Source organism: Anthonomus grandis, chromosome 12, assembly GCF_022605725.1.
Source record: "Anthonomus grandis grandis chromosome 12, icAntGran1.3, whole genome shotgun sequence".
Classification (NCBI taxonomy): Eukaryota; Metazoa; Arthropoda; class Insecta; order Coleoptera; family Curculionidae; genus Anthonomus; species Anthonomus grandis.
The window spans coordinates 11,172,938-11,198,993 of NC_065557.1; the positions used below are offsets into that span (position 1 = coordinate 11,172,938).

General features: G+C 30.0%; 1 protein-coding gene and 1 long non-coding RNA gene across 4 annotated transcripts; one reads left to right on the forward strand and one right to left on the reverse strand.

The window, feature by feature from the left end:
• On the reverse strand, positions 1 to 25,425 carry LOC126743031 (uncharacterized). 3 transcript variants are annotated; one of them, XR_007662759.1, is made up of 17 exons: positions 25,195 to 25,425; positions 17,583 to 17,912; positions 7,185 to 7,334; positions 5,431 to 5,669; positions 5,184 to 5,370; positions 4,941 to 5,113; positions 4,739 to 4,889; positions 4,552 to 4,683; positions 4,380 to 4,495; positions 3,445 to 3,628; positions 3,075 to 3,386; positions 2,708 to 3,022; positions 2,418 to 2,656; positions 1,980 to 2,306; positions 1,661 to 1,923; positions 1,457 to 1,510; positions 338 to 486 (listed from the first exon to the last, which is right to left on the reverse strand). XR_007662759.1 is itself a non-coding variant. In XM_050449956.1 (16 exons), exons 2-16 carry the CDS (start codon positions 17,779 to 17,781, stop codon positions 357 to 359), a joined length of 3,102 nt encoding a protein of 1,033 aa, XP_050305913.1. In that variant the 5' UTR covers positions 17,782 to 17,912; positions 25,195 to 25,423; the 3' UTR covers positions 1 to 356. The 3 variants fall into 3 exon arrangements, 2 of the variants coding, with proteins under 2 accessions (XP_050305913.1, XP_050305912.1); XM_050449956.1 differs by lacking the exon at positions 1,457 to 1,510 and having other exon boundaries at positions 1 to 486; positions 4,380 to 4,480; positions 25,195 to 25,423; XM_050449955.1 differs by lacking the exon at positions 1,457 to 1,510 and having other exon boundaries at positions 2 to 486; positions 25,195 to 25,423.
• LOC126743032 (uncharacterized) lies at positions 10,162 to 19,379 on the forward strand. The gene is made up of 3 exons (XR_007662760.1): positions 10,162 to 10,216; positions 18,865 to 18,984; positions 19,187 to 19,379. It is a non-coding gene; the product is annotated as an uncharacterized LOC126743032 (long non-coding RNA).
• Positions 25,426 to 26,056: the final 631 nt, after the last annotated feature.

The window sequence follows — 26,056 nt, forward strand, 5'->3', positions numbered from 1 at the left end:
TTTTTGGTATAAAAGCCCAGCATTACTTTTTAAAGTCATGCGGGTTGATTAATAAAAAAACGGCATATTTATATAGTTATATAAACTTAAAAGTATTTTATATAAAATAGTACATAGATTATTTTTTTTGAACAAATAAATATGCAAAGTCTTAATATTTCAGCAGAAGTATTTTAGATAGCAGATACATTAAAAAAATGTATAGAAAGCTGTCTTTAAGTAATTAGTTCATAAGAGAGTCCTACAGCTATAATAAATAGTCTGTAGTAAGTGAATCCTGGCACACAAAGTTTATGTTTTATCACAGATCAAATCGAAGGCAATAGTTTAAGTACCAAAATTAGGAAAAAAAATTATTATTTGCGGATTAGGTGGTCGTAAGTGGTTTTATTAACGTAATTGTTACCCTTGTCTTCGAATGGGAGACTCTCGTATTCGTTCTCTGGTGGTTCTAGCTTTCGCCTTTGGGTACGCCTTTTTATACACCTAGAAAAGCAAACAAAATTTAACTTAAGACTTCTTAAGTTATTTCTGGTGTTGATTCAGTTCTAACTCAGAAAGACTTCTTTACCAGAATAATAAAATTTTTAAATTTGAATAAAATTATTAAGAAATGCATATTAGGTCACTTTAGTTCAATAAATCCGCATTCATTTAGCAATTTGTTTGTACCCAAGACTTAGTTTCGTGTAATCTTCTCCTATTTTCCTTTGCCAATCTTTGTTAAAATTGGCAATGATTATTTTGTGGTCTCTTAACAATGCTAGTATCTGATCTGGATTATTATAATAAATAGATTTTCTATTTGGCATAATATAATTCCCATACGTCTTTCTGTAATTCATTATTTTATGAAAAGTAAAGTACTAAAAAACTACACTACTAAGTGCTGAATTATGTTAATAATAATGTACAAGACAAATAATGCCCCTCTTTGTCTTGTACACATTTTTTTGTTCACATATTTGATGTTGTTAATAGTTGTAAGATATCGTTTATTGGGAGATCCTGAAAACCCCAAAACATAAAATACAAGTACAATGAGTAAAATCTAACGTTTGGGCTTTGGTTGTCCATCATCAATTTTTTCAATATAATATTTAGTTAAGCTAATCTTATATCCTATTTTATTAATTTATTAAGGACCCAATTGATTGAGTTTTTTGGCTTAAGGTGTAATTCAGCGTGGTATGTGCATGCTAGAAATTAATTGTCAAGGGTTGATTTATTCCGCTTTTTATTAAAAGATGGGTAAACTTAAAACACAATTAATGGCATAATTAGTGTAATGCTCAAGAAGTAGAACAGCGATACATAAAAAGGCAAAATCATGCAGAATCATAAAAAGCAGAAAATTTATAAAATATACCTAGAAAAGATTATAATATTAAGAAATAATATTAAGTAGAATATTTTCATAGGATAATGTTCATGCGAACCATTCAGATTCACTCACCTCACCAAATCGTCTATGTGGAGATGAATATAAATGATAGTAATAGAAATAAGTCTGAAATAAAAAAATTTGGTGTTTTTTCAAACGAAACATCCTGTGAACCTATTGAAATTCTTATAAATGTAAATGAAATAAAATGAATTACTAAAAAATCAGATCTGCTTTGCTTCTGCTCACAAAAAATGACTTAACTCTCAGACTTACCAATAAATCGCAAATCCAATTGGCACCAATAAAAGCAGCAACAACAGCATATACAAATGATTAAAGTTTCCTGCTTTAGGAGCGTCACTGGTCGGTGGTGGCGAACTTGGAGTTATCAATTTTTCATAATAAGTCACTTCATGTTCCTCACCCCTGTACCGCATCTGTATAAAAAAGTTTATGCAATATTTTGTATTTGGTCTTATTTGTTCGCCATGCTTTCCAGATGAGATGGTTATTGTGTTTGTTTTATTGTCCTTAACCTGTAAAAATAACTGATAAGTACTGACATAAATATAGGGGACATTTGCAGTTTTACATTTAAAGTATGCGATACCCAAGTATCTCCATAACGCTGACAAATAGTATCGGTGAATTTTTCTGGTAACATTTTTGAGGCCACCTCGATAGATTTATTTGAGTCCTGAACTATAACGGTCAGGGTATAAGAGTCCAATCTTCTATCTAAGGGCGGTAGTTTGAAAATTATAGCTTTATCCCCTTTGCCGAGCAGCTTCGGTCTTTGGTCAATATGATCTCCTAAGTCAGCTGTTTTTACTGTAGTGGTCACGAAATCACTCTTGTATTTGTCATTTGCTGATTGTACATAGAGGTTGTATTCTTTGCTATATGGCACATATTTTATCTGGAAATCCAGGAAAAAAAATTGTGTGATTTTTTGTTAGTAAAAATATAATTTCTCATCCTAATCGTTAGCAATCTTCTTATTTTGATATTTACATCAACAATTACTAACCTGATAAGTGTATCGTGGCAAATAATCACTTTCATCAACAATCTTATAAACTTCATGGATAGTTTGGTCCTCCTCAGAGTAAGAATCATTATAATAGGTGCTATTCAAAACAATATTGAAAGCATTGATGGTCGCATTTGGACTGTACGGGTAGAACCAACTAATATTAAGGTGACAATAATCCGTGCTCTCGTGACAATCTACCACTTTATAAGTGACATTTTGAGGAGGCAGTGGCACTAAAATCATAATCAGCCAGTGCTTACATAATTAATTTTTCATAATCTTACCTCTTTCCTCGGTGGTCCCCGTTACCTCGAAACTGTTTCCAAAAACATTCGAGTTCACGTTCTTAATGCTCATGGTAAAGGTGTACGTTTGATTAGGAATCAGATAGTCCACCACCAGACACATCTTCTGAGGCCACAAAGTACACTTTGAAATGCTGCTTTCTGCCGTTTTACATTTAGCTCTTGAAAGTAATGGACATTTGGTTACACGAATTTCACTTGGGATACCTTGGGTACTAGCCGGTAAGTCATATCTAAAGTAAGCTTTGTTGGAACCAATCGCGTATAGTTCCAAGTTTTTTACCATTCCGGCAACTACAATTATGCAAGTTAAATGATTGAATTAAATATTGAAAATATCGCTTACCTCCAGGCAAAGTTGTAAATTGGTAAGTCAGTTTGTGGGTGTGCTTTCCAGTAGCAAGATTCTTGGCATTTCGAGCAGTTTCAACTGTTAGATTATGATCGGTGAACGGTCGTAGGCCTTCGATTAGGTAAGAGTTTTTCACTTGTTGATAAAGTTGTTTGTTAAATTGTAATTTGTCGTTTGATACTCGAATGTTGTAGATTAACCTTCCGTATCTGGAACTGCATTTGGGTCTATCCCACGATATATTTACTGCATTTGCTTGTGGTATGATGTGCATTTTAATAGGAAGTTCTTTTATGCTGGGTTCATCTTCAAAAAAAGTAAGCAAATGTGTTATAATAATCATTTGATTTTAAATGCCATTTACCAGTTTCCAAGGTTTTTACGGTCAGAAACTTGTCGTTCTCGTGTAATACTGAAGAGATAGTTATATTGTAGAGAGTGTCTGGTATCAGATTAGTTAAGATAATTTCGCTATATTTCGTGGTTAAAAATCCGCTTGATCTTAGTCTGGGGGATGTAGCAATGTCCATAGAGCAAGGATCATTTCCCTTAAAAATAAACATGATATTAAATATATCTTGTAAAATATATAAAGCGATTCTCTCAAAAAAAGACAAAAGTGTTTTCTCTGATGATATTTCAAGTGATAATCAGTTTTTCATGGCCAGAAAAACGAAATTCTACCTGATGGATTTAAAATTGATGATACAACGGTTGGTCTTTTAGCAATCCTCATTAACTTTTTTTGTTCTTATGGGTGTAATACTGAATTTTACCAGATTTAAATACTCACTTTATTTCCCACTTGGATATTAAACATAATATTCTGAAAGTAAAAATTATTTTTTATATAAAAAATCTATTTCTCTTTTTCATAGAGAATCTATGGAGAGTACCCCAAATAACAGTTAGACAATTTGATACTTGATGTCATTGAAACCAAAATCAATAAAATAAGCACAAGTTTTCAAAATATTTAGATTTTGAGCCTTACAGGAAAACATCAAATTACCTCATTTGTAAAGAAACTAATTAGCTTTCATATGAAACCAAAATCAAAAAAATCGTTAAGTGAGTTTTCAAAAATATTTAGGTTTTTGTAAAGCCTTTGACAGTATCAACATTTGTTTAATCTATTAAAAACCGACTCAATAATTCCAAAATGCTTGTATTTACGACGTAACTTAAAAGCCTTTTAGATAAAGAATCTCGTCATTTTTTTTTAAATTCGAATACATTAGGCCATACGTTGATTTGCTTTAGAACTCGACACTTGCTCAATAAACCATTCATATTTACCTGATAATACACAAAATAAGTGAGATAGTGATCCGGATCTTCGTCTTTCCATATAAGCTTAATACTGGTATCATTCGCTATGGTTTCCACAGGGGGAAACTCTGAAAAAATTTCATCTACCATTATGCTTAAGTCAATGTTCACATATTAAAGCGTCGATTTTAACCAGTACCTTCAATCTCGTCGTATTCGAGGCTCGCTGGCTTATAACCGGGTTCTTTTATCAATTGACATGAGATTTGGTTCACAGTTGTGTCATCTTCAGCGAAAGTTTGGTTTAGTTTTAGATAAGTCACCTTTACCTCTAAAAATTACTATTTTAATCCATTTAGGAAACCCAAATAGCACGTAAAACTTACCATTTTCATTACATACTCTGACACCATCATATGCCCACCAGCCAGTCTTAGGTTCCTTGGCAGAAGGTGAAAATCGAGTTTCAATAAAAAGATTGAACCTTCCAAGTTGAATATTTTCCTGTTTCAGTTTTATTTCTGTCCAATTATAATTCTAAAAATGTTTTCTTAAATATTAATGACTACCATTATCTAGTATTCTTACGGTAGGCTCAACATGCTTAAGATCTTTTCTCTCAGTGCCATTCATATAAAAGAATGTCATCTGACATGCTTCGCACGTATTCACAAATAGAGAAACGCACAAATCTTTATAAGAAGTTTCGATTTGGGGCCCCATTCTGGATATTTGGGCGGTTGCTGTATACATAAAAGGATCTGAAATTGAAACGAATAGAGAAGTTGGTTAAGAATTTTTAAGTAACGATGTTACAATGATTTTACTTACTCTCAATGATTTTCCAAAAACTAGGTTGTAAACTTCTGACCACTAAGTATTTGGGCCTAATATCATCTTTGTTTTGACCTTCAAACAGTATTCGATTCGTATTGAGATCTATCAATTTAATTTTATTTTCTTTAACCTCGACTTGGAAGTTTCGCCATTCATCTATTGTTATGATGTTAGAAAATGCCTACAAAGGAATTGTTTATTAGATTAGATCATTAGATTTCTTAATTAAAATAAAAATTACCTGATAAACGACATTCATAACGTCGTAACTATTATCCGAGTAGGAGTTCATTGCAGCATAATTGACTTTTCTAGAATTGATTCTGAAGACGTGACAAGGGTAGTTTCTTGGATTCCATCCTGAACACAAAAAAATATCAACTGTCTCTGCTGATCTAACTGAGAAACTTGCTACCTCTGAGTTATCCAGATCATAACTGTGGTCAAAAGTGTTTCCGGAGGTCATTACCGTTGGCATATCTAAAATAAAAGTATTAAGTGAAGTTACAATTAAATTTGCAAGAAAAAGATCATTTTGAGTTGGGTGTAATAATAAAACAAGATAGATTTTCATTAACATTGTTTTCTTTGATAGACCTCACAATCCCAAATTGAGAGGCAATTGTTGAGCATTATAATACTAAATTGCTGTAGCTATCTATCTATGACTAGGAAATGTGAAGAGGTAATCAATCAGAAAGAACTTTATACAAACTTTGATTATTCATCAATGCAGATCATTTTTATTAATTATCTGCGTAAGGTTATAACTTACGAATGAATGTCTCATGTTTGCTGATGATTTTAAGATATTTGGGTCTGTTTCCTCTTTGGATGATTCCAGCAAACTTCAGTGTTATTTGGATACAGTTTGATAATAGTACATTGTATTCGAATATTGTTAAGTGTTCTGTGATAAGCTTTAACCTATAATATTGCTCATAAAGAACTTAACTTTAATTCTACTTGCAAGGACCTAAGGCGTTTACTTTGGGAGTGGTCCTAAATTTAATGTTCATTATACTATAAATAAAGCTTATCAGATACTTGGCTTTAAGAATCACAAGCTTCTTTATTGTCTAAAGCTCTCTTATTGTCTAAATTTACGAAGGCTGGATAAGGTATTTTATATTGATTTTACTGACTGCTCTCTATGTAGAAAAATTATGGAACAATGTAATTTCGTCGTGCAAGTATGTAACATAAATTAATAAAGATCACTATTGAGTACTTTAGGAAGAGTGCTGTAGTAATTGCCTAAGAAATTTCTTGTTCAGGAGAAAGCGAATTAACTTCTGCAGGACTGGAAAGGTAGAGCACTGAAAAGAAGGAGCTGTTATAAGAGGATATATTTTCATCCTTTATTATCATCTTTTCCTAATTTAGTCCGCCCTTAAAAAGGATCTTAAGTCCTTATGAATACTGAAGGCATTGCTATCTTTGGAGATATTGCTATCTTGGAATTCAAGATTGATAATGCTTTCATTTTGATAAAGTTTTAGTACATTTTTTCTGGTGTTAATGTAGTGAGCTTTTAAATCCTAAGATTATAAAAAACTGAATTTGACAGAATCTTTTCCAATATATCCACAAGTATTTCGAATATTTACGATTTCATCGTCTCTGTATCTCTTTAAGTGTGTCTATCTTAATCGAAGTTTTTAAAATGTTTGTTTTTTTTTCGTTCATTATTTTTTGTTCGTTCAATTCTGTTTTCTTCTTTTGCAAAATAAAACGTCTTCAATTTCAATACTTGGGTCTAATCCTAGGTCTTCTTTTATAGTATACCATCTCAGAAAATTACTTTTCACTTCTTGAGGACATCTATCTTCAAATTAATTTGACCTAAAAAATTGGTATGGGACTTAAATTATAGCAAAATTAATTAACTTCACAAGAAGAACCATGAGCCATAGGCAGTAAAAACTTTTTAGAATTAAAATTACGGTATACCTCCTAATTTTAAGTTATTATCTATATTCCTCTTATCCTTACCTTCCCACCGACTATCATCGATAAACTCCCTTGTCTTCGACGAGGTCTCGTCTATTTGCCAATCCTTTGCCACCCATTTAGCGCTGCACTTGCTATTTTTTGAGAAGTCACAATTGTAGCTATTCTGAATGGAAGGAATAAATTTTGTGGCTGAAAAAAAAACATAAAATAAAAAATAACTTAGGAAACACGCTGTATATTTTAATAAACTCTATTTCATTGATAATAAAGTGAATTTAGAAATGACCGCAATAGTCTAATATTAAACTGTAAGTATTGTGTTGCTAATTTAAAACCACATGACGCATATTATACTACCGGCAGATGTTATTTGCCTATAGTTAAGTTATTATTGGTATTAATTACAGTTCATATTTTTATAAATATGTATAGAGTAAGTTAAGTGTTGTTGCTGAGTTTTTATATGTGAATGAATTTATATAGATAAATTGACGTATTGCAAATTTTTGATAGCAACAGTCAATGTTATTCTTTTTCTTGCATATATGTATGCCTTGATATAACGTACAGCTTAAACAGTTAATATGTTTACTACACAAGAGATTTTATTTTTATTATTTTTTTATAAAACGTTTTGCTTTGGATTTCTTTATCGTCCTCCAGGTACCAATTTAAGTATGTGTATTGAAGACCTAGAAAACCCAATATCAATTTTTTTACCTCAGTTTGATTATGTTTTTTTTAGTGGTAACTTAAATATCGATTTCTTATTAACTAATAATTTAGACCTTATTATTTTTTACTAATGTATACAAAAAGATAACCAAAACTAGTGAAGCAACCATGACTACCATATACATCCACTAGGTCTATATTGTATATAATATAATGATTACTCGAATTTTAATTTTCAAGAATTCTTACAAGATCTTTTTACTACTGATAATAAATTAATAATAAATATATAAACCTATTTCAGATAGTTGCAAATCTCTACTAGCAAAAGTTTTTTCGTAGTAAAAAATATTGAAATCAAATCTCAATCAACTAGTTTTTAGGTAGTTCATTTTGTTTGAGGGCCCCAATTTATGTTATTTGGGTTATATTATTTTAAATTCGTAAATTTTAAATTTTCTAGACTTTACTTCCTTGCTTTGACTTTGACTTGACTAAGTATTTTCTTGAGAATACTGCTCTCCATCTACAAAAACAATGAAAAAAATTCTAAACATTTATATATTGTTACATGGGTCTTTAAAAGAGACGTGTTTCGTGTCATTTTATTTAGTTTTAATTGTTTAGTCACTTTTTACCTTAGAAAAAATTAAACGACCGTTAACGCGAGTCAGGTAATAGTTTTTGACATTAATAAAGGTGTGTTCCTGACATAAAAGAGTATTCCTGGAGTGTAGTTTTCCTCAGGTAAAAAACCTGTGGCAACAAGACGCAATAACTACACCAAAACATGAAGGATTTAATAAAAATCAATTTTTTTCCATTTTAAATATTGCAGAATTATATTGGGTCATATATGCTAGTCAATACTGTCAATGCTGATAAAATATCTCAACACTGTTTTGTAGAGTATGGCATCTGATGGAATTTATACGTTGATGAGATTACATTTTTGATTAATCACTTAACTATTCTATTTAATGGCCATGTGCCGTGGAAAAGAGGCCGGATTACTAAAGCTTTAGCCTTAAATGACTTTATCATTAAATATATTTCAAATGTCTCAGATTGGTAATGATGTTATTGACTCTAAAATGTCACCTCCTATCTCATCATACTTTACTCATTACATAACACTAATTGTTAATTCTTTTTTAAAATTTGCAAATTCCGTAAGTCTTGGAAATTGGCTGACGAGATTACCATTACCAGGTTAATAATCCAACTGAGTCTTACCATTACCGACCAGTGAGTGTTTTTACATCCTTATATAAAATTCTTGAAAGAATTATAGCTAATCAAATAAAATTGCATATTGAGCCAACTTAATACCACATATCACCACCACTGCTCTATTACATATAGATGATGACATTTTTAGAGGTATCGATGAAGGTCGTCCAACAGCGTTGATATTTTTATGTTCAAATATTTAGGCTTGCGTCGCTCAAAAATATTAGGATTAAAAATAATCAACTCAAAAATACCTAGGTAGTAACAAGGAGGAGCCAAACCGTTTATACTGGGTCAAATTTTTAATTATTTACATGTCCAGAAAGGTGTTCTTCTTTTCTTTATATTCATTTAACTTTCATTACTATGACATCACGTTATTTAGTAAATATTTCATCTCATCAATAAGCGGATGACACTCAAATAATTTTTTTCATTTTCTATAATATTATAACTTAGATGTCGATGACGACTCTACGTCGTGTATAATCATTTCCAAAATATCCAAAGCTCACAAGCTTGCACCGAAATTCTCCCACTTTATGAAAAGTGTGGGATGATGCACCTTATCAAAAGCCTTCGAAAAGTCAGTGTGCACGGCACATGTTTCGCATGCACATTTCTCCATATTTTCGTTTACACTCTAAACAAATGGTATCAAATTGGTTATTACCGAACTCTCTTGGAAAAAGCCATGTTGGTTAACGTGGATAACTTCTTTGACTCCAAAAAATAATTGGTTTAATAGTATTAAAAAAGATTTGAATAGCTTACGAAAGTCTGTAAGGAAATTGGCCTGTAATTTTTTAACAGAATTTGTTTGTTCAGACTTGAATACAGGATAAATTTGAGCTATTTTTAGGAAAAATGCCGCTGAACAAAACATTGGTTGTACAGGATATGCAAAAGCTCGCACAAGCCAGGACAAGACTTGAAAAAATTAAGGAAATCCGTTTGAACCAGGTCCCTTGTTCAAATCGATTGATATAAGTGTGGATGTCAACGTCATTTTTATAAATATTGTTAACTAACAAAACCTTCTTGGCAGGCTTAATTACAGCTGTGGTATTAGGAGGATCATATACTCCACTAAAATATTATGAAGAAAGTTTACTTGTCAACACAATTCGAAGCTTCCTGATCATTAAATTTCATTTTTAATGGTAAGGGCTTAGTTTTTTTTTTATTACGAAAAAATGACCAAAAGTATTTGATACGTCATTGACAATATTTTTTTCGGTTTTATTAATATAATCTTTATAATCATATCGTTTTGCGTAAATCTAAGAAGTTATCGTAATCGGCTTGTCTTCGTTTCAATTTCCACATGTTATGTGGCCTTAGTTGACTTTTAATAAATTAATGGTGTACTTAGAAAACCTTCAAAGGGTATTGTCTCTTGTTGATCTTAATTTTAGGGATATGGTTGATGTCAATGTTATCTAAAACTTCATAAATACTTGCAAGGTTAGTCTTAAGTGATAATTTGATTGACGCTGTCATAATTGGCTTTAGTTTATTAGTCTTTTAGTCATTTTGTGTAATTTTTAAAATTTAAAAAAAAACCGTTTTTATTATTATTTTCATTCATAAAAACACCGAAGAGTTTCACCTGAGAGATCTGAGTCTGATTACTCACTCTTCGTTTGTTAAATTTCAATTTTAGTTTTATTATGTTGAGTACCAATTTATTTGGTATAGAATAATTGAGCCATTTAAAGATAGTTCTCTACATCCTCCTCTATGTCAATTCTGGTTGGGCCATTTAAAATCAATCTATATCAAAAGCTTTTGGTAGTAACCAAAATATAATTAGCTTCCATGTTTTTATATATTTTTATATTTTATTTCTAACATTAAATTGTTCACCTTAGAACATTGAAAGGCCTTTCAAAGTTCTAAGTTGTTCATAACGAAATTGTGGCGAAAAACAATTAAATTTCCTCTACTTTTTTTCATTAATAAAATAACAGGAAGTTAAATTATTAAAAAAAAAGAATGGCCGGCTTATTATTATTTGGATATAAATAACCTCGTTTAGCTAATATTGATTTTTTAATACCATGTTTCTACTGTTTTTTCTCATAAAAAATTCATATTAAGATATATGATCCCTTGTATGGTATATTTATCGTTATCACTGTTCAAATATATTATCTAACAAGGTATTATTATATTAACAGCTGTAGGGTTGGGTTCGCCAATACCGCTACGGTCTAATGTTTGAATAAATATGATATGGCAAAAAAATTTTCTTTTGAAGAATATCAATATTTTTCATTAAAACAGTGACAAAAAAAGTACAGTAAAATAGAGCCATAAATTATTATATGATAAACTTATTGAATTAATGATAATTTTATACTACATTAATTATCGTAATTTTTTTATTAGGACCGTTATATATGTTACAACAAACATTATTTACTTTTATTACATTTTGTTTATATCTTAATTTTTTCTCTAATTACTTGCAAGTTATCTATACAAATAAATAATGATGTTTACATAGCACTTATAAGCAAATGTTATCCAAAGTTCACGGTGTTAAAAAATTATCATTTTGACCACGTATTATTGTTTATATTGTATTATTTGCTTGTTGCGTATTGAGTCAAATAGACATTTTTAAATTACAATTTAATTTTATCAGAGACAAATTGAAGTGTCAATGAACTTTTTGCTATACACATTGGGATGGTATTTTGATGCATGGTCTGGCAAAAGTTCAAAAGTTTCTTTGCATTAGTCGTAGTATAAAAACGTTAGATTGTTTCCCACCATGAATATGTTAGACATCATCGAATAGGCACCTATTCGATTTTCACTACCTACAAGTTCAACGGAAATTTATAAAAGAAAAAGGATCTGATTTCAAAATTATTTTTTGCATTAAGTACTGATATTGGTTTTAACAAAAATATGGCAATTAAATTTTTCAGATATTTTTGTTATTCAGGGCTACCACTTTATATATTATGAGGGTATGGTGAATCAAAATCATAATATGTAAAAAGTTGCTTAAATTGCTCTTTACTCCGTTGATAATTTCTCATGAACATAAGATTTGCTTTGGTTGTTTACCGTAAGAAGTCGATAAATACATCAATTTATCGTCCACCATCAACATGAATTAAGGAATTTATAAATAATTTAGAAATTTATTTTCAAACAGAACATAAAAATTATGCCATGCATATTTTAGTTGGTGACGTAAATATTAACATCTTAAGTATTGATATGGCTTTTCACCTGCAATTAATCATTCAAGACGCGTACATAATACAGCAGCATCCTGTATCGATTACTTATTTATAAAATCAAAAATGTCATATACTGTATGTCGTTACAGTAATTGAACTTCTTATTAATATTGCAGGTAGTTTTTGGTGGCTTAAGGGTAAACCATAATACAAAAGAAAAATTTAAATATTTTATTAACCATAATAAGCTATCAGAGGAGTTAGGTAACGAAAACTGAAGTGACTTCTATGTAATATTGATAATGCTACAAAATACTTTGTAAAATGGTATATAGATAAAAAATACTAAGCAGATGAAACTGAATTCAAATCAAAATAAGAAAACTTTATGAATTACAAATGACATTTTAAGAATTATAAGAACTAAAAACGCAACTATCATAAGTAATTAGTAAGATATATAAACTGCACCGTAATAAATTAAATGATAATTATAAGATATCAAAATTATATTCTTATCAAGAACTTGTTAGAGCTAACAAAAATAACTCAAAAGAATTAAGTGAAGAGAAGGAAATTGCCAACCAATTTGTAAATTTTTTTACAGACAGGAAATAATCTAGCCAAGAATATTCAACCATGCAATATTCAAAGTAATATAATATCTGACGCAGTGAATCACTGAATTACAGTAATGCACACACCAACAAGTAAAAGAGAGATTCTTCAAAAAATATCGTCTCTTAAACTGGGGAAAGCTCCAGGCTATGATCAAATAAATGTAAATATTGTCAAAAATATTTCGCAGCATATAAAATAACTTATTTAATATTCCTAAGTAGTACTTATCTAGAACAGTTTAAAAGGAATTTTATTGAGCGATTATTTAAAACCGGAAATAAATTAGCCTTGGGTAATTACCAAACAATTTCTCTCATATGCAATTTTGCAAAGGTTTTCGAAAATAAATTAAAGGAAAAATTTTAACATTTTTTAAAACCCACAAAGTAAAATCTCAGTTGCTAACAACAACTATAGATTTCAGAGAAATTGTTTTGGTTGATTTGAAGAAGGCATTCGGTACAATATACCATAAGGAGCTAGTGACAGTATTAAAACAATATAGTTTTAAGGGATTACCACTTATTAAGTTAATTAAAAGTTACCTAGAGAATCAAATTCAACGGGTGAAAGTAGTAGTTGACTTACAGGTTGGAAAAAAAATTGATCGGTGTGTTTTAACGTCGACATTGTTTAACCTGCACATAAATGATATTTTAAAACAGCACATGAAACGGGAAATTATTAGCTTCGCAGATGATACGGCCATTTTGTCTTCCGGTGACGATTGGAATACTCTAAAAAATTCTGTACACGAAAATATGAAAATAATATTATATTACCTAAAATCTAAAAATCTTACTGTAAATTTAAGTATTAACGAGACTTATTATGTTGCCTTTACACCTAACTTAAGTAATCTTTCAAATTATCTGTCCATTAGCATAATGCAAAACTGTAGATGTCGAAATATAACCATACGTGGAAAAATAAACTGATTCACAAGATAAGAGGAGATTATCATGTGAACCAAGAAAATTTAAATATTTAAAAAACGTATTGGAGTTATCACAATTAAAGATCACTTATCATGCCCTAGTAGAACCACATGTGATGTATGGTGTTCTTGCATGGGGTGTATCACAAAAAATATGTACATTATTTTGCTGGAAATTATTCAAAAATGAGTATTAAAAATCATTTATGGAAGGGATGTTACTATAACTTATCAAATAATTTCCTTAAAGAAGCTTAATATAGACCCAAAAACACAAATGTATAGATCAGAGTTAAAAAATATCGAACGTAAATATAATACTAAAATCAGAAAAAACTATAACTCTATTCTTAAAAATGACTATACATGTTAAAATTAAGAACAACTGTATTCATTTAGAGGTTGGACCATAACAAGCCCTTATGTTTTATATATGACTTGATTCATTTACTATATATAGTTCAACAAGATTGGTCCTTACTTATATTGTTTGTTGTAAATAAATAAATAATTATTAATTGGACTGTAATTTTTATATTTTCAATGTAATTTTATTGAATTTCGTGAATTACCATATACTACTATAAAAATACCCCATGATATGTAGTTCAATTTGTTTTTTGTTTTCAATATTACATAATATATTATACTTTAGGCAAGTAACGTAACACCTATGTGTGTTCTAAATTATTACAAACTAAACTATTGTACTTAGTAAAACAATATGTGAAAGTTTTTAATTCCAGCATCTGAAAGAAAAAAAGTCAATATAAATACGCAACAAAAAACAAACATTCAAAAGTCTACCAAACAAAGATAAATCAAAATGTGATGTAACAGCTCTAATCAAGACAAATCAGAACTTAGATGAATATACATATTACATTTATATTTAATTATTTATATTTAGGTAGATATATTCATTCACTCTATTTTTAATTTGTTTGGTAATACATTATAATATTGTGTTTAAAAGAGCACACATGTTTTATAAAAAGACGACCCATATCACATATATCATCATTATACCATTAATCTGTGTGGCACATTATATTTTCTTAAATATAACTTTTAATATACAGTAAGCAAGTAAGTAAAGATTCAACTAAGGACTTATACTACTACTACTTAGAATTTCTCAAACTAGATAAAATTTTAAATTAAATAACTATTCTGCTTCTATATAAGATAACTGATATGTTTATTTGGTTTTTGTTATTTCACAGATTTCTTCTTTGCTGACTTCATCTAAAATGATTATACTAATAGGTGATCTATTCACATTTATCACAGAAAAAGTGTATGTGATTGTAAGATTTTGAGTGCATAATCAGTCCTTTTTTTATGCCTAAAGTCATTGGCATAATGGCCTGCTACCATGTTTTACCATTAAAAATAAGTGACTTGAACTGACAAAGAAAGGTTGAGAACAGTGTTAAGATATGTACACTTCAAAAAGTATAGGCCTCAGTATTATACGTTGAGGCACTCTTATTGATGCCACTAAAGGGTCACTAAAGGTATTTTCCAATTTACTGATTAAAGTAACTTCGCAAAAGGCTCAACACCACCATAATGCCATAATGGTTTCAAGTTTCTAGCAGGTTTTCATGAAGGATGGCGTCAAATGTGTTTGACAGATCAATGAAGACCGCAATGTATTTTCGTGATTTCGAAAGTGTGTTTGAAGGCAGCATGTGAATGTCCTAGTAAAGTTTTGTAAATTCAAATTGATTTTCTGATGAAATATCAAGTGAATTCAAAAAGATAGTTAATCGATCCTTAATACATTTTTTCAAAATGTTTGCAAAGTTTTTTTTTGCAATTTTTGCAATTTTAGTAATCGAACTTTTTTTATATGATAAAGTAATTTGGCATGTGTCCATTTATTAAAAGGTAATAAATTTATAATTTAAGCAAGAGGTGTTGAAATACATTTACTTATTATCTTTATTGCTCTAGTGGGAATTTTGTCAGGACCTGTAGAAGCATTTTTCGTCAGTGTAGAGCTTTGATTAATTATTTCATTTGAACGGATAGGAGTTAGAAATAAAGCGCTAAATGACTGATATATTTCTGAAACAGTTAACTCTTCTCGAGAAGCTGGAATTTCATCCTTCAATGGGGTTACCTATATTAATATCAGTAATCATCATCTTGTTGGTAAGTTTAATTGTTTGACCGTTTTTTCTTGATACATAATAAAAGTGTACATTTTAACATCCTACATAAAATAATAACATCCTACAGGCGACTAGTGCTACAGAGCATTAAAATTCTCTCGTAAATTATAATTGAATACAAGTGTTAGTTCATACTAGGTTGTTACTTATTAAAAACTAGGTTGAATTGCATGATCCTAGGTGGGCTGTACTAGGAATAGGTTGCACTATGTTGCTATAGTCTCAAATATTCACATTATTTATGGCCACACATGTGGATTTATGTCATTTGCATACCTGCATAAAGAAGTGTTTCATCTTAAGTGATTATAAATTTGACCCGAAAATTATAATTTTCCTATCTGCTAGCCGTCTGTGAAGAACGTTATTTAATTTCAGGCGTAGGTTGCAAACTTTCTAGTGCATAGTTGTAAAGTGTGGATTTGACCTAAAAACTATTATTTTCCTATGTGCTAATTGCCTGTAAAGAATGTTATTTAATCTAAGCATATGTTTTGTTTGGAAGCTTTCAGGTTGTTTTGTGGTGATAAACTGACCTTTACACTCGATTAATTTAAATTTCTAAATATGGAAATACAATGTTTTACTCGTTTATTTGAATATTTAGTACTTACATTATTAAATATTCAAATTTATCTGAATAAGGGAAAAAATATTGGAAAACATTAGGAAAAAAATATTGTTTATGTAAAAAATATAAAATTAATATTGGCATCAATAAAGATATTTACACGAAAATTTTAAATAAAATAAAATAGCTTTCTTTTGAAGTCTTAGTATTATTGAATATTTATTAAATGAATAATCATACATTTAAATGTATCTGTGTTATATGAAATATTTAAATCAAAATACAGTTTTTCAAGCTAATTTTTATAAGAAAGTCATGATGATTTTAAATTGTATTTCATGGTCTTCCAATAAGCATCAATATATGCAAATATTTTTCACAATTTAATTGTAAAAATCGTGTTCTAAATGACATATTCTCACATTTTCCCAAAGTAACGAAGCTATAATATAGGAATAATATGAAAATTGAGAAACATGAAAAATAACACCGGCGCTAATTATAATAATTTTAAAATTCAAATTAAAAGAAAGAGGAAAACTAAAACTTGAGAAAATTCCCTGTGAATAATCATAATTTATATACTATAAGACAGATCGCACTGATTTTAATGACTTGCTTGATTGATACAGTCGAAAGCCCTTCTGAAATCACAGAATACTTCAATAGAGAAACTGAGAGGCTTCATCACCTCTAATGGCCAGAAAACGAAAGAGAAACTCACTTTTATTTTTTAACTTTAAATATAGGAGTAACTAGAGTAATTGTATCATAAATTGTATCATTATACCCCTTTTAGGAAGTTTTCAACAACTATATGAACCTTCAATTCCATGCATGATAGTCCTTCATTAAAAAAAAATTGAAATTCCAATGGATATCGAGTATGTTACCATCTATTTCTTCCTAACACATTTTATAGCTGCTTTCTTTTCTTTTGCCTACCATTTGGATATTTTTAAAAATATCAAAGAGCGCTTAAATATAGATGAATATTTAATACAAATTACTTACTTGTATTGGGTATTCCTGCTCCATCCTCTGGCACCGGATAAACCCAACCTATGGCCGAATACCTTTTCAACCCTTCCGCTATACAACTAGGCTGTATCCCCTTCTGCTCCCTCTTTAAAATATAAGTCAAACTGACACTTTCCACCACCGATATCACACAGATAACGATCGCGACCCGCACTAATCTTAAATCCACCATTTTCTTTATTGTTCGGGAAAATTGTTGTTAAAATTGTTCACATCAGCATCTTAACATTGTGTAACGTAGCCCGGTTGCGTGATTACTCGTCGAATGTAAAGGTTATAAATACAGTCGGCTGGATTCGAGAGCTGTAAAGATAAAAAAGGTGATGAATTAGGATTTTGGTGTTATCAGCATGCGATGGTGTAGATTTTTTAAGGCCGATTTAAATATTAAGAGAAGAATATATGTATAAGATGGATAAACTGGCAATTAAAAGTAATAAATATGCAGTATTTGAATTAATGCACGCGTAAATATATGGCAGCTATACGCTTATTTTAACGCAAAAATTAAAAGATAAGTAGTTAAAATTTTCAAGAAATGTATGCGCCAAAAATTCGCGAATGCATTTTATTTAAGCTTTATGGCGTTGTCATTTTGACCAAGGGTGTATTTTAAACAGTTTTTTTCTTCTTATACTTTTAATTGAGTTCTCTCTTAAAATTACCCATACAAAAACATAATTTTATTACTATCCTTTATAGTTCTTAGTAGAGTAGAACGGGGTAATTCGGTGGACGTTTTGTTAAAAGTTTTTGATGTAGCGCATAACGGCGCCGAGTACTAATCCAAGAACCCAAAATAGGGAAAACTGTTGTACCTTGAACCACTTTTCACATATTTTTTTAAAAGTTTCTTGTAACTACAATTTTGCGTCTTTAAATATGTTTAGGTGTTGTTTATACCTTTTAGTACAAAATAACATTTGAAAATTTAGTATATCCACTTAACAAAAAATACAATACAAAACTATCGCATAGTGGTTCATGGTACACTATGCTCGTGTACCTTGGGACATGAGTCTTGTACCTTGGGATAAACATAAAACAATAGGTAGATGCAATAATAAATTGCTTAATTTTTTTAATCACATACAAATTAATCAAATGTTGGTGTACAAAAAAAATGTACTTAATCTAGTTCTGCAAAAATTACATAAGTAGTCCTTCCACTCTTTTCCTTGAATCCCTGTGCATAAAAAGTGCACTCATCTGCCACAAAAAGTGTACTTACTTACACAACTCTTCTCCACTTTAGATACTAAACTTTGAGGAAAAGCAATATAGGCATAACCCTTCATCAACTCTGTCTTCATTATCAGTTGATACAAGAGACATAACCTCAGAGTCAGACGAAGAATCTTGACTCTCTTTTTCGGTAAGTTTGTCAGATATTTTTAGATACTTTTTTTAGTTTTTCTTTTTTCAGTTTTTGTTCTTTGATTACGTTTTTTCTGACATATCCTTAGCAATCATGGTTCTTCTTGGCTGTCTCTCACCTTTTCTGTTGTTCTTCTTAGGATCTTCGGCCTTAGGGTAAGGCTGAACGTTTTCTAAGGTTATACTTGTCTTATTTGTAGTTGATATTGGCGTCTCAGGAACTGCAGATGAAATTGAAGCTGAGGAACAGCAAGTTGAAGTTAAGGGCGCAGTATCTGAAGATGCATCAGTAACTAGATATAAGGCTGAAGGCATAGATGGCAGCTAAGAATAACGAAAAAAATGACAAAGCTACAGCTGAAGCTAGATCGAAGTAGCAGGAGGGCTAAATTCAACTTTGTAAGTGGTACAACTCATTTCAGATCCATAGTACTACATGCATCAAGTAAATAAATTAATTAACTAATTAATGGTAATTAAATTAAAATTATTTTACAGTTCTAGGTAGTTGTATCTTAATTAAAATTTAAGACTATTTAATTAAAATTATTTCTCCACTGGCTGGAGTAATTAATTAATTAAATAACTAAACAGGTTTTAATTTAATTTCAAATAACATCAAGAGTGTTTATAGGTTGAATTTTTGAAAATAGAACAAAACTTAAAGAATTCTTTATCTAGATTAGATTTTTGGATAAGTGAATTAGGGCTGGAGGTAAGATAATGTGTATTCATTTGTATATTTTGTTACTGTGGTTCTTTTTTTTGTAATGGTTAGTGTATATTTTATTAAATTTTTTTTCTTGTAAAATAATTAGGAGCACATGCATATATTCGGTTGTCTAGGTGCATAACTCAAAAATTTTGTATGTCTATGTTATGCATTATATTTATGCATGTGGATAGATGAAGTAAATAAATATGAAGTAAATTTTAAAATTCCATAGAGTTGAATCATAGATTCTTTAAAGTTTTAGGCTCTTTAATTAAAATTGTACCTCAACTGCCTGGAATAATTAATTAAATTACCTACCTAATTAATCAACATTTTATTTTAAATTATTTTACAATTCCAGGCAGTAAAGCCATGAGCTATATATTCTTTAAAATTTCAGGCAATTTAATTGGAATTGTATTTTGATTGCTTGGCCTAATTAATTCATTAATTATTGACATTTTAATTAGAATTATTTTACAACTCCAGGCTGTTGAGCCTTATTTAACATTTTAAGTCTTTTAATTAAAATTGAGCCTCAACTGCTTATAATAATTAATGACATTTAAATTTGGAATTATTTTTCAATTCCAGGCAGTCGAGTCTTAATTAAAATTTAAAGCTCTTTAATTAAAATTATGGATCTGCAGCCTGAACTGATTAATTAATTAAATAACTAATCATATTTTAATTACAATTATTTTAACATTTCATGTTTTTTAATTAAAATTGTGCCTCGATTCCCTGGGATAATGAATTAATTAATCATATTTTAATTAGAAATATTTTACAATTCTAAGCAATCGAGTCTTTGATTTAAATTATATTTCAACTGCCTAGAATAATTCATTCATTAACTAATCATCTTCTGTAAAAATGTCCTTATTGAATAGCCAAAGACCTGTGGTACTGAATCCAATAATAATCTTCACGAACAAGGCACCTTTGAAGATTGGAATTATGGGATTAAGCATGCACGCATTTTCGTAATATCGTTTTAATGGGTGGAAAATATCTCTGTCAAATGGTTGTACTTTGTGGCTGGTTTGTGGAAGCAGTGTCAATACATAGATGTTTTGTTGCTAATGTGAAATTTGGTTTCGGTATTTTTTGTATACCAATTTTAATTTCTGTTTACTCTGGATCATCTGGAAATATACATTTTGCAGAAATATTTAAGTAAATCATTCTTTTTTTCATTACCATTCTTTTACATATTTTAGACTGAGACTTTTTCTCCTATATTATTATACCAACCCATTTCATTCGTCTATTATATTATAATAATATTTTTCTTTATTTAGTGCGCCAATAAAACGATATTTTCTGATGCATATAGTTTACATTGTAACAATACCTGCAACACTTTCCTTTGAACCATACATATTACCTAATTATTTTCAATTGCCGAGCAGTTTACCCTATCCGTAAATATAAATAGAAATAAAATGATCCTTGAGCATAATTTTATTGGGGCATTCACCAATTTTAATGCTAAAAATTATTGAAATGGGACACGTACGCTATTCGAATCCGATGGATGAGAACATCTATTATTTATAGACGCATCTGGATTGTGCTGCAAGAGTAAACCTGAACCAGAAGCCAAATTTAAGATAAATAATTGTTAATGGGTGCATTAATGAAGACATTAAAGGGAACAGTAGATTAAATTAGTGTTTTTATTGATTATTAATTACAGTTGCCAGATACAGGGTGTAGTAAGATACTGATTATGGTAGCGACTACAAGGAAAAATGACTGGGAAAGTGCAATTTATGTTCAGTAAATAACTGTTATAACTATTAGGAAAATTATATAATGGTATATTTGAACATATAACATGGCTACACTGTATTTAGGTGTGATCTCTCTGATATTCCACAGCCAGCCTTTAAAGCTACTTTTAATATACCAAATGCTCCAGAGATGTTGTCTGGGATCACTTTTATTTTAATTTTAAACAAGCAAATTTTAAATGAAACATGTTATTGTGTTAGTCTTATGGTTTGTAACTTTGGTGAGACACTCAAATTACGAGACAGTTTTACCACTAACCAAAACTCTTTATTTTTACTCTCGGCGCGTGTTTTGCTAATGATGTTGGCATCTTTAGGAGAAGATTAAAAACTGATGGGTGCTCAGAACGTATTGTACAGTGTGGTGTTCCCCAAAGGGCCCTATATTTTTTTATGAGGTTTCATAAAACGAACATCATGGGATAATGTAAAAAATAAATATGAGTATACTTTATAATGAATTAAAAACTGGCTCGACTTGAACGTTGTAAAACAACAAAATGTTTATGTTTTTTATTGACCAGAGATCAAGCCCAACCTTTCAACTATGCATCAAGGTAAAATTGCAACTGCTCTGCAAGTTATTGAAAATAGTTAATAAAAGTTATTGAAACTGAGTAATACTTGTACGTAAACTTTGACAGCCAACTCAAACTCAACGACCATGCTTAACAGCTAGCTTCAAATCTCAGAAAACCTTTGTCTTTAAGGAAGTTCTACAAAATAGATGTATAAAGAAATCTCAAACAAAAATAAGTTATTTTCAACGCATCAACTTCTACCAGAAATTCCGAGTACTGGTAATGAGACAATTATCTGCAAAGAAAATTGAGCAGATAAAAATCCTGATATACAACAAATATCAAACCAGACAGGTTACCTACAGTACTGAATTAAAAAACACTATTAACTAAATTTATAAAACTTTGTAAAATATCCATAAAATCTCTTCATTATAATGCCCCTAAATCTTGTTTTCCATAACCAAAATGAATTTTAATATTTCGGCGTTACAGACTTCTCATTCTTACTATCTCTTCTTCTGGTTATTTTTTCTTGCTTTCCCCTCTTTTAAAAACTCTTCAACTTCCTTACCACAAGTTAAAACAAAACAAAGTGTTTATTTCTAGTTTTGAACTTTGGTATTAGTTATAATAGGAGCTTTATATTCTTGTTATTTAAAAATTGAAAACGTAATGGGAAAAACTACGGGCTGGCAATATAGCTGTCTTAGTAGCAGTCCCTTCTTGCTTTGTTCAAATAATTACCTATGTTTTATTTTTCCATGTAATTTACCAATACTGAATTGTTTGCGGAGGAATATTAAATTTTAAAGGAAAATTGATTGTGCCACGCTGTACCTTTTAATTACGAATTTTAATTTTCCCTGTAACTTCATTTTGAATATAGTTTAAAAGTTCAGCTCTTATAGCAATCCTTTGGATTATTTGACAGGCAGTTGTGTACCCGGCTTTTCTTTTACTAAGATGACACCCATGATCAAGTTCGTCAACTCACTGAATTAAATACTACACTTATAAAAACTATAAAAAGCTAATTCTAGCTAATTCTATATTTGGAAAGATCTTTGAATCTCAGATTAGAAGACACAGATTAAAAGATATGTTGGACTCAATGCATTATCCTATGAAAGACAGTACGACTTTAAAAAGTTATATTCAACCAGCTTGTCAGTTATGGATTGGTGCGAGAAGGTACTTGAGGGCTTTGAGGATAGCTTACGCTCTCACGCCACATTTTATGATTTATCAAGTTTAGCATTGAAACATGCAATTCCACAAGGCTCTGTTCTAAAACCTATTTTCTTTTTCGTATACGTCAATGATCTGCCTTTGTCCGGCACTGTGTTTTATCTCTATGCGGACGACAAAACTCTTTAAATGCTTATACTACCTTAAAAGACTGTACTGTTTCAAACAGATTATATTTGAATGAAACCAAAACCCATCAGCACACTGAATTTTCTCTTCAAGATCTTGAATATCTATAATGGCTTTGTCTTATTAGTTGGGGGCACTCGGTGCACATGTATTGCAAAGAAGATTCGTTTGGGCTACAGAAGGTGCTGTACATCCTACTTTAGGGAAATAAAAGTTCTTTCTCTATTGATTCTAGTAAGTCTTTTGTACGCTAGACAAAATTTGGCTAAGTACTCGTAAGTGTGTTATGCTGATACTGACCGGCTACCAGAAGTAATAAGTCAATTCAACTTAAATTTTTGTCGATTGTGCAGATCAAGAACTGCAGTTTCTCACTACGGAGTGAAATTTTTTATAAATGTCTTGCCACTCTCTGTAAAGATTCTATCACTTTATATATACAAAAATTAAGTTAAGGACTTCTTAGTTAATAATCTTTTTTACGCATTTGAATTGATTTTTTGAATTTATTCACTCCACTATTGCTTTTTAGAAATATTATGTGGTTCATATACATACTGTACATATACATCTCTGTTAAAGTTGCTTTGTTTTTGTTGGTTTAACTTAGTGCCTAGTGTTAACTGCATTTTTCCTTTTTGAATTATTTTATTTTATAGTTACTGGATAAGTTCAATTATTGTAATTTAAATTTTAATAGTTTCTTCTATATTTTGACCTACTTATATAAGATTTTGTCCTTTTTAGCACAAATAAATAAACAAAACATTAGAAAAAATTGTAGGGTGGTGCATAGCCCATGGCCACGCACAAGGCATTTTTAGTACAAATTTTTAAACGGTATAGAGTACATAGGATAATACATACAACAGTACAGAGGATCACTATGAGTTCCTCAACTGTTTTTATTTATATACAAAAAATTATGAAAATTTAAAAAATTGTGTAGTGGTGCGTAGTTTAGGCCACGCGTAAGACGTCATAATGATAAGAATTTCGAGGTGCGAAAGCTAAAGAAGTTTTTTGTGTCTGAAACCTTTATGATGACTGAAAATTAAGTATTTCTTGAAGGTTTTTTTTTATTTAAACACTAGCTGACGACATTTTTCTTATAAGTTATTCAGTTTACTTACAAGTCGCTTACCAACGCCTCTGTTAGTATATTGTATAAGAATTATTATATTGTATAATTGTATAAGAATTTCAGAAAGATACGAAAACGTAATTTTTTTAATTCCGGCAACGTCGATAGCACGATGCCTCTGTGAACCTTTGATAAAATCCTAAAAATTCATTCATGTATATTCGACACGCTATCGACATTCAAGCAAGCTACTATAAGATTTACGTAAAAAAGTAATGCTAGGTTGTCATCTTTTCTAGAATCTCTGAAAAGTATCATTTAATTGATAGGTATGACCATATTTACTTAACATAATTTTAATTACTGCGTTACAATAAATTTTTACGCTTACTTTATTACGTTTAATTTCCTAAAAATGTAGGTGTAATTTTCCATTGCAAAATGAGCAAGTTTTTTAATTGGCTTTTCAAGAATAATAAATAAAGCTTAACAATAGCCCTATAATTACGTAACAAACGCTAATAAATCCATTGACTATTAACCTACACAAATACAATACACGCGGATAATGTTGACCTGCGCCGCGCAATCCACCACACCGAAAAGTGGGTTATTTCAATTCATTCACTTCAACATTGGATTGTTTACATGCGCTTTTAATTTGCGGTGACATCAACTGCAGCTTAATTACTTAATTAATCATACTTACCACAATAAAGTTTTTATTCAATTTAACAGTAACACAAAATCATGTTTTTTTCCACAGTGAATCGTACAAACTACAAATTTTTCATGGTCATTGGCGACTTTTGGGTGCTGTTACAGCGAGAGAGTTCACGGTTACCGCGAAACACGGGTTGAAAAAAAATAAATAAACAAAACTGGGCGTTCCACCATCTACCATCAGCGTCGAAGACCGAAGTGAAATGGTGCGGTAATAAGCATGGAAATCCGAAACTACCATGTCAAGGATATCGTACACCGGTTGGATATTTAAGCGGCGAAAAAATCCGTTTACTTAATGTTTTTTCATGAGATCATCTTAGAAAGTGAATTGGCTAGGAAGAACAATAGTTTTTATTATGCACTAATTAAACCATTGTAAACAAGTATGCACTTAACGACTAAAAAAAGCCGATGCGTATAATCATAAAATTGCACATAAAAAACAATTCAAATTTTAGTAGTTTTAGGTTTGTTATCCTGTTATCAATGAAAGTAAATTTAATGGTTGCTAATTGCCTTTTATTGTAATAAGAATACTATTTGTTTCTGTGTGCCTATACAATTTTACACTAGAAAATAATGTAAAATTAAAGCTTTAGCAGGAATCGTAAGTATAAAATGTTATTATAAAATAAAAGCAAAAGGAAAATTTATTTAGAAACAGAAAATTACATTAGCTGTAATATTTTTGAATAGACTTGGATTAGCTAATAGTCTATTCTGCATAGTCTTTTCCGAAAATATGTAATACTTAATACTTAAATTAAAGAAGCCAACAAATTAACAAATAAGGACTAGCTTGATAAATCAGAGAATAAAATAAAAGATTTCTGACAAAAGATTAT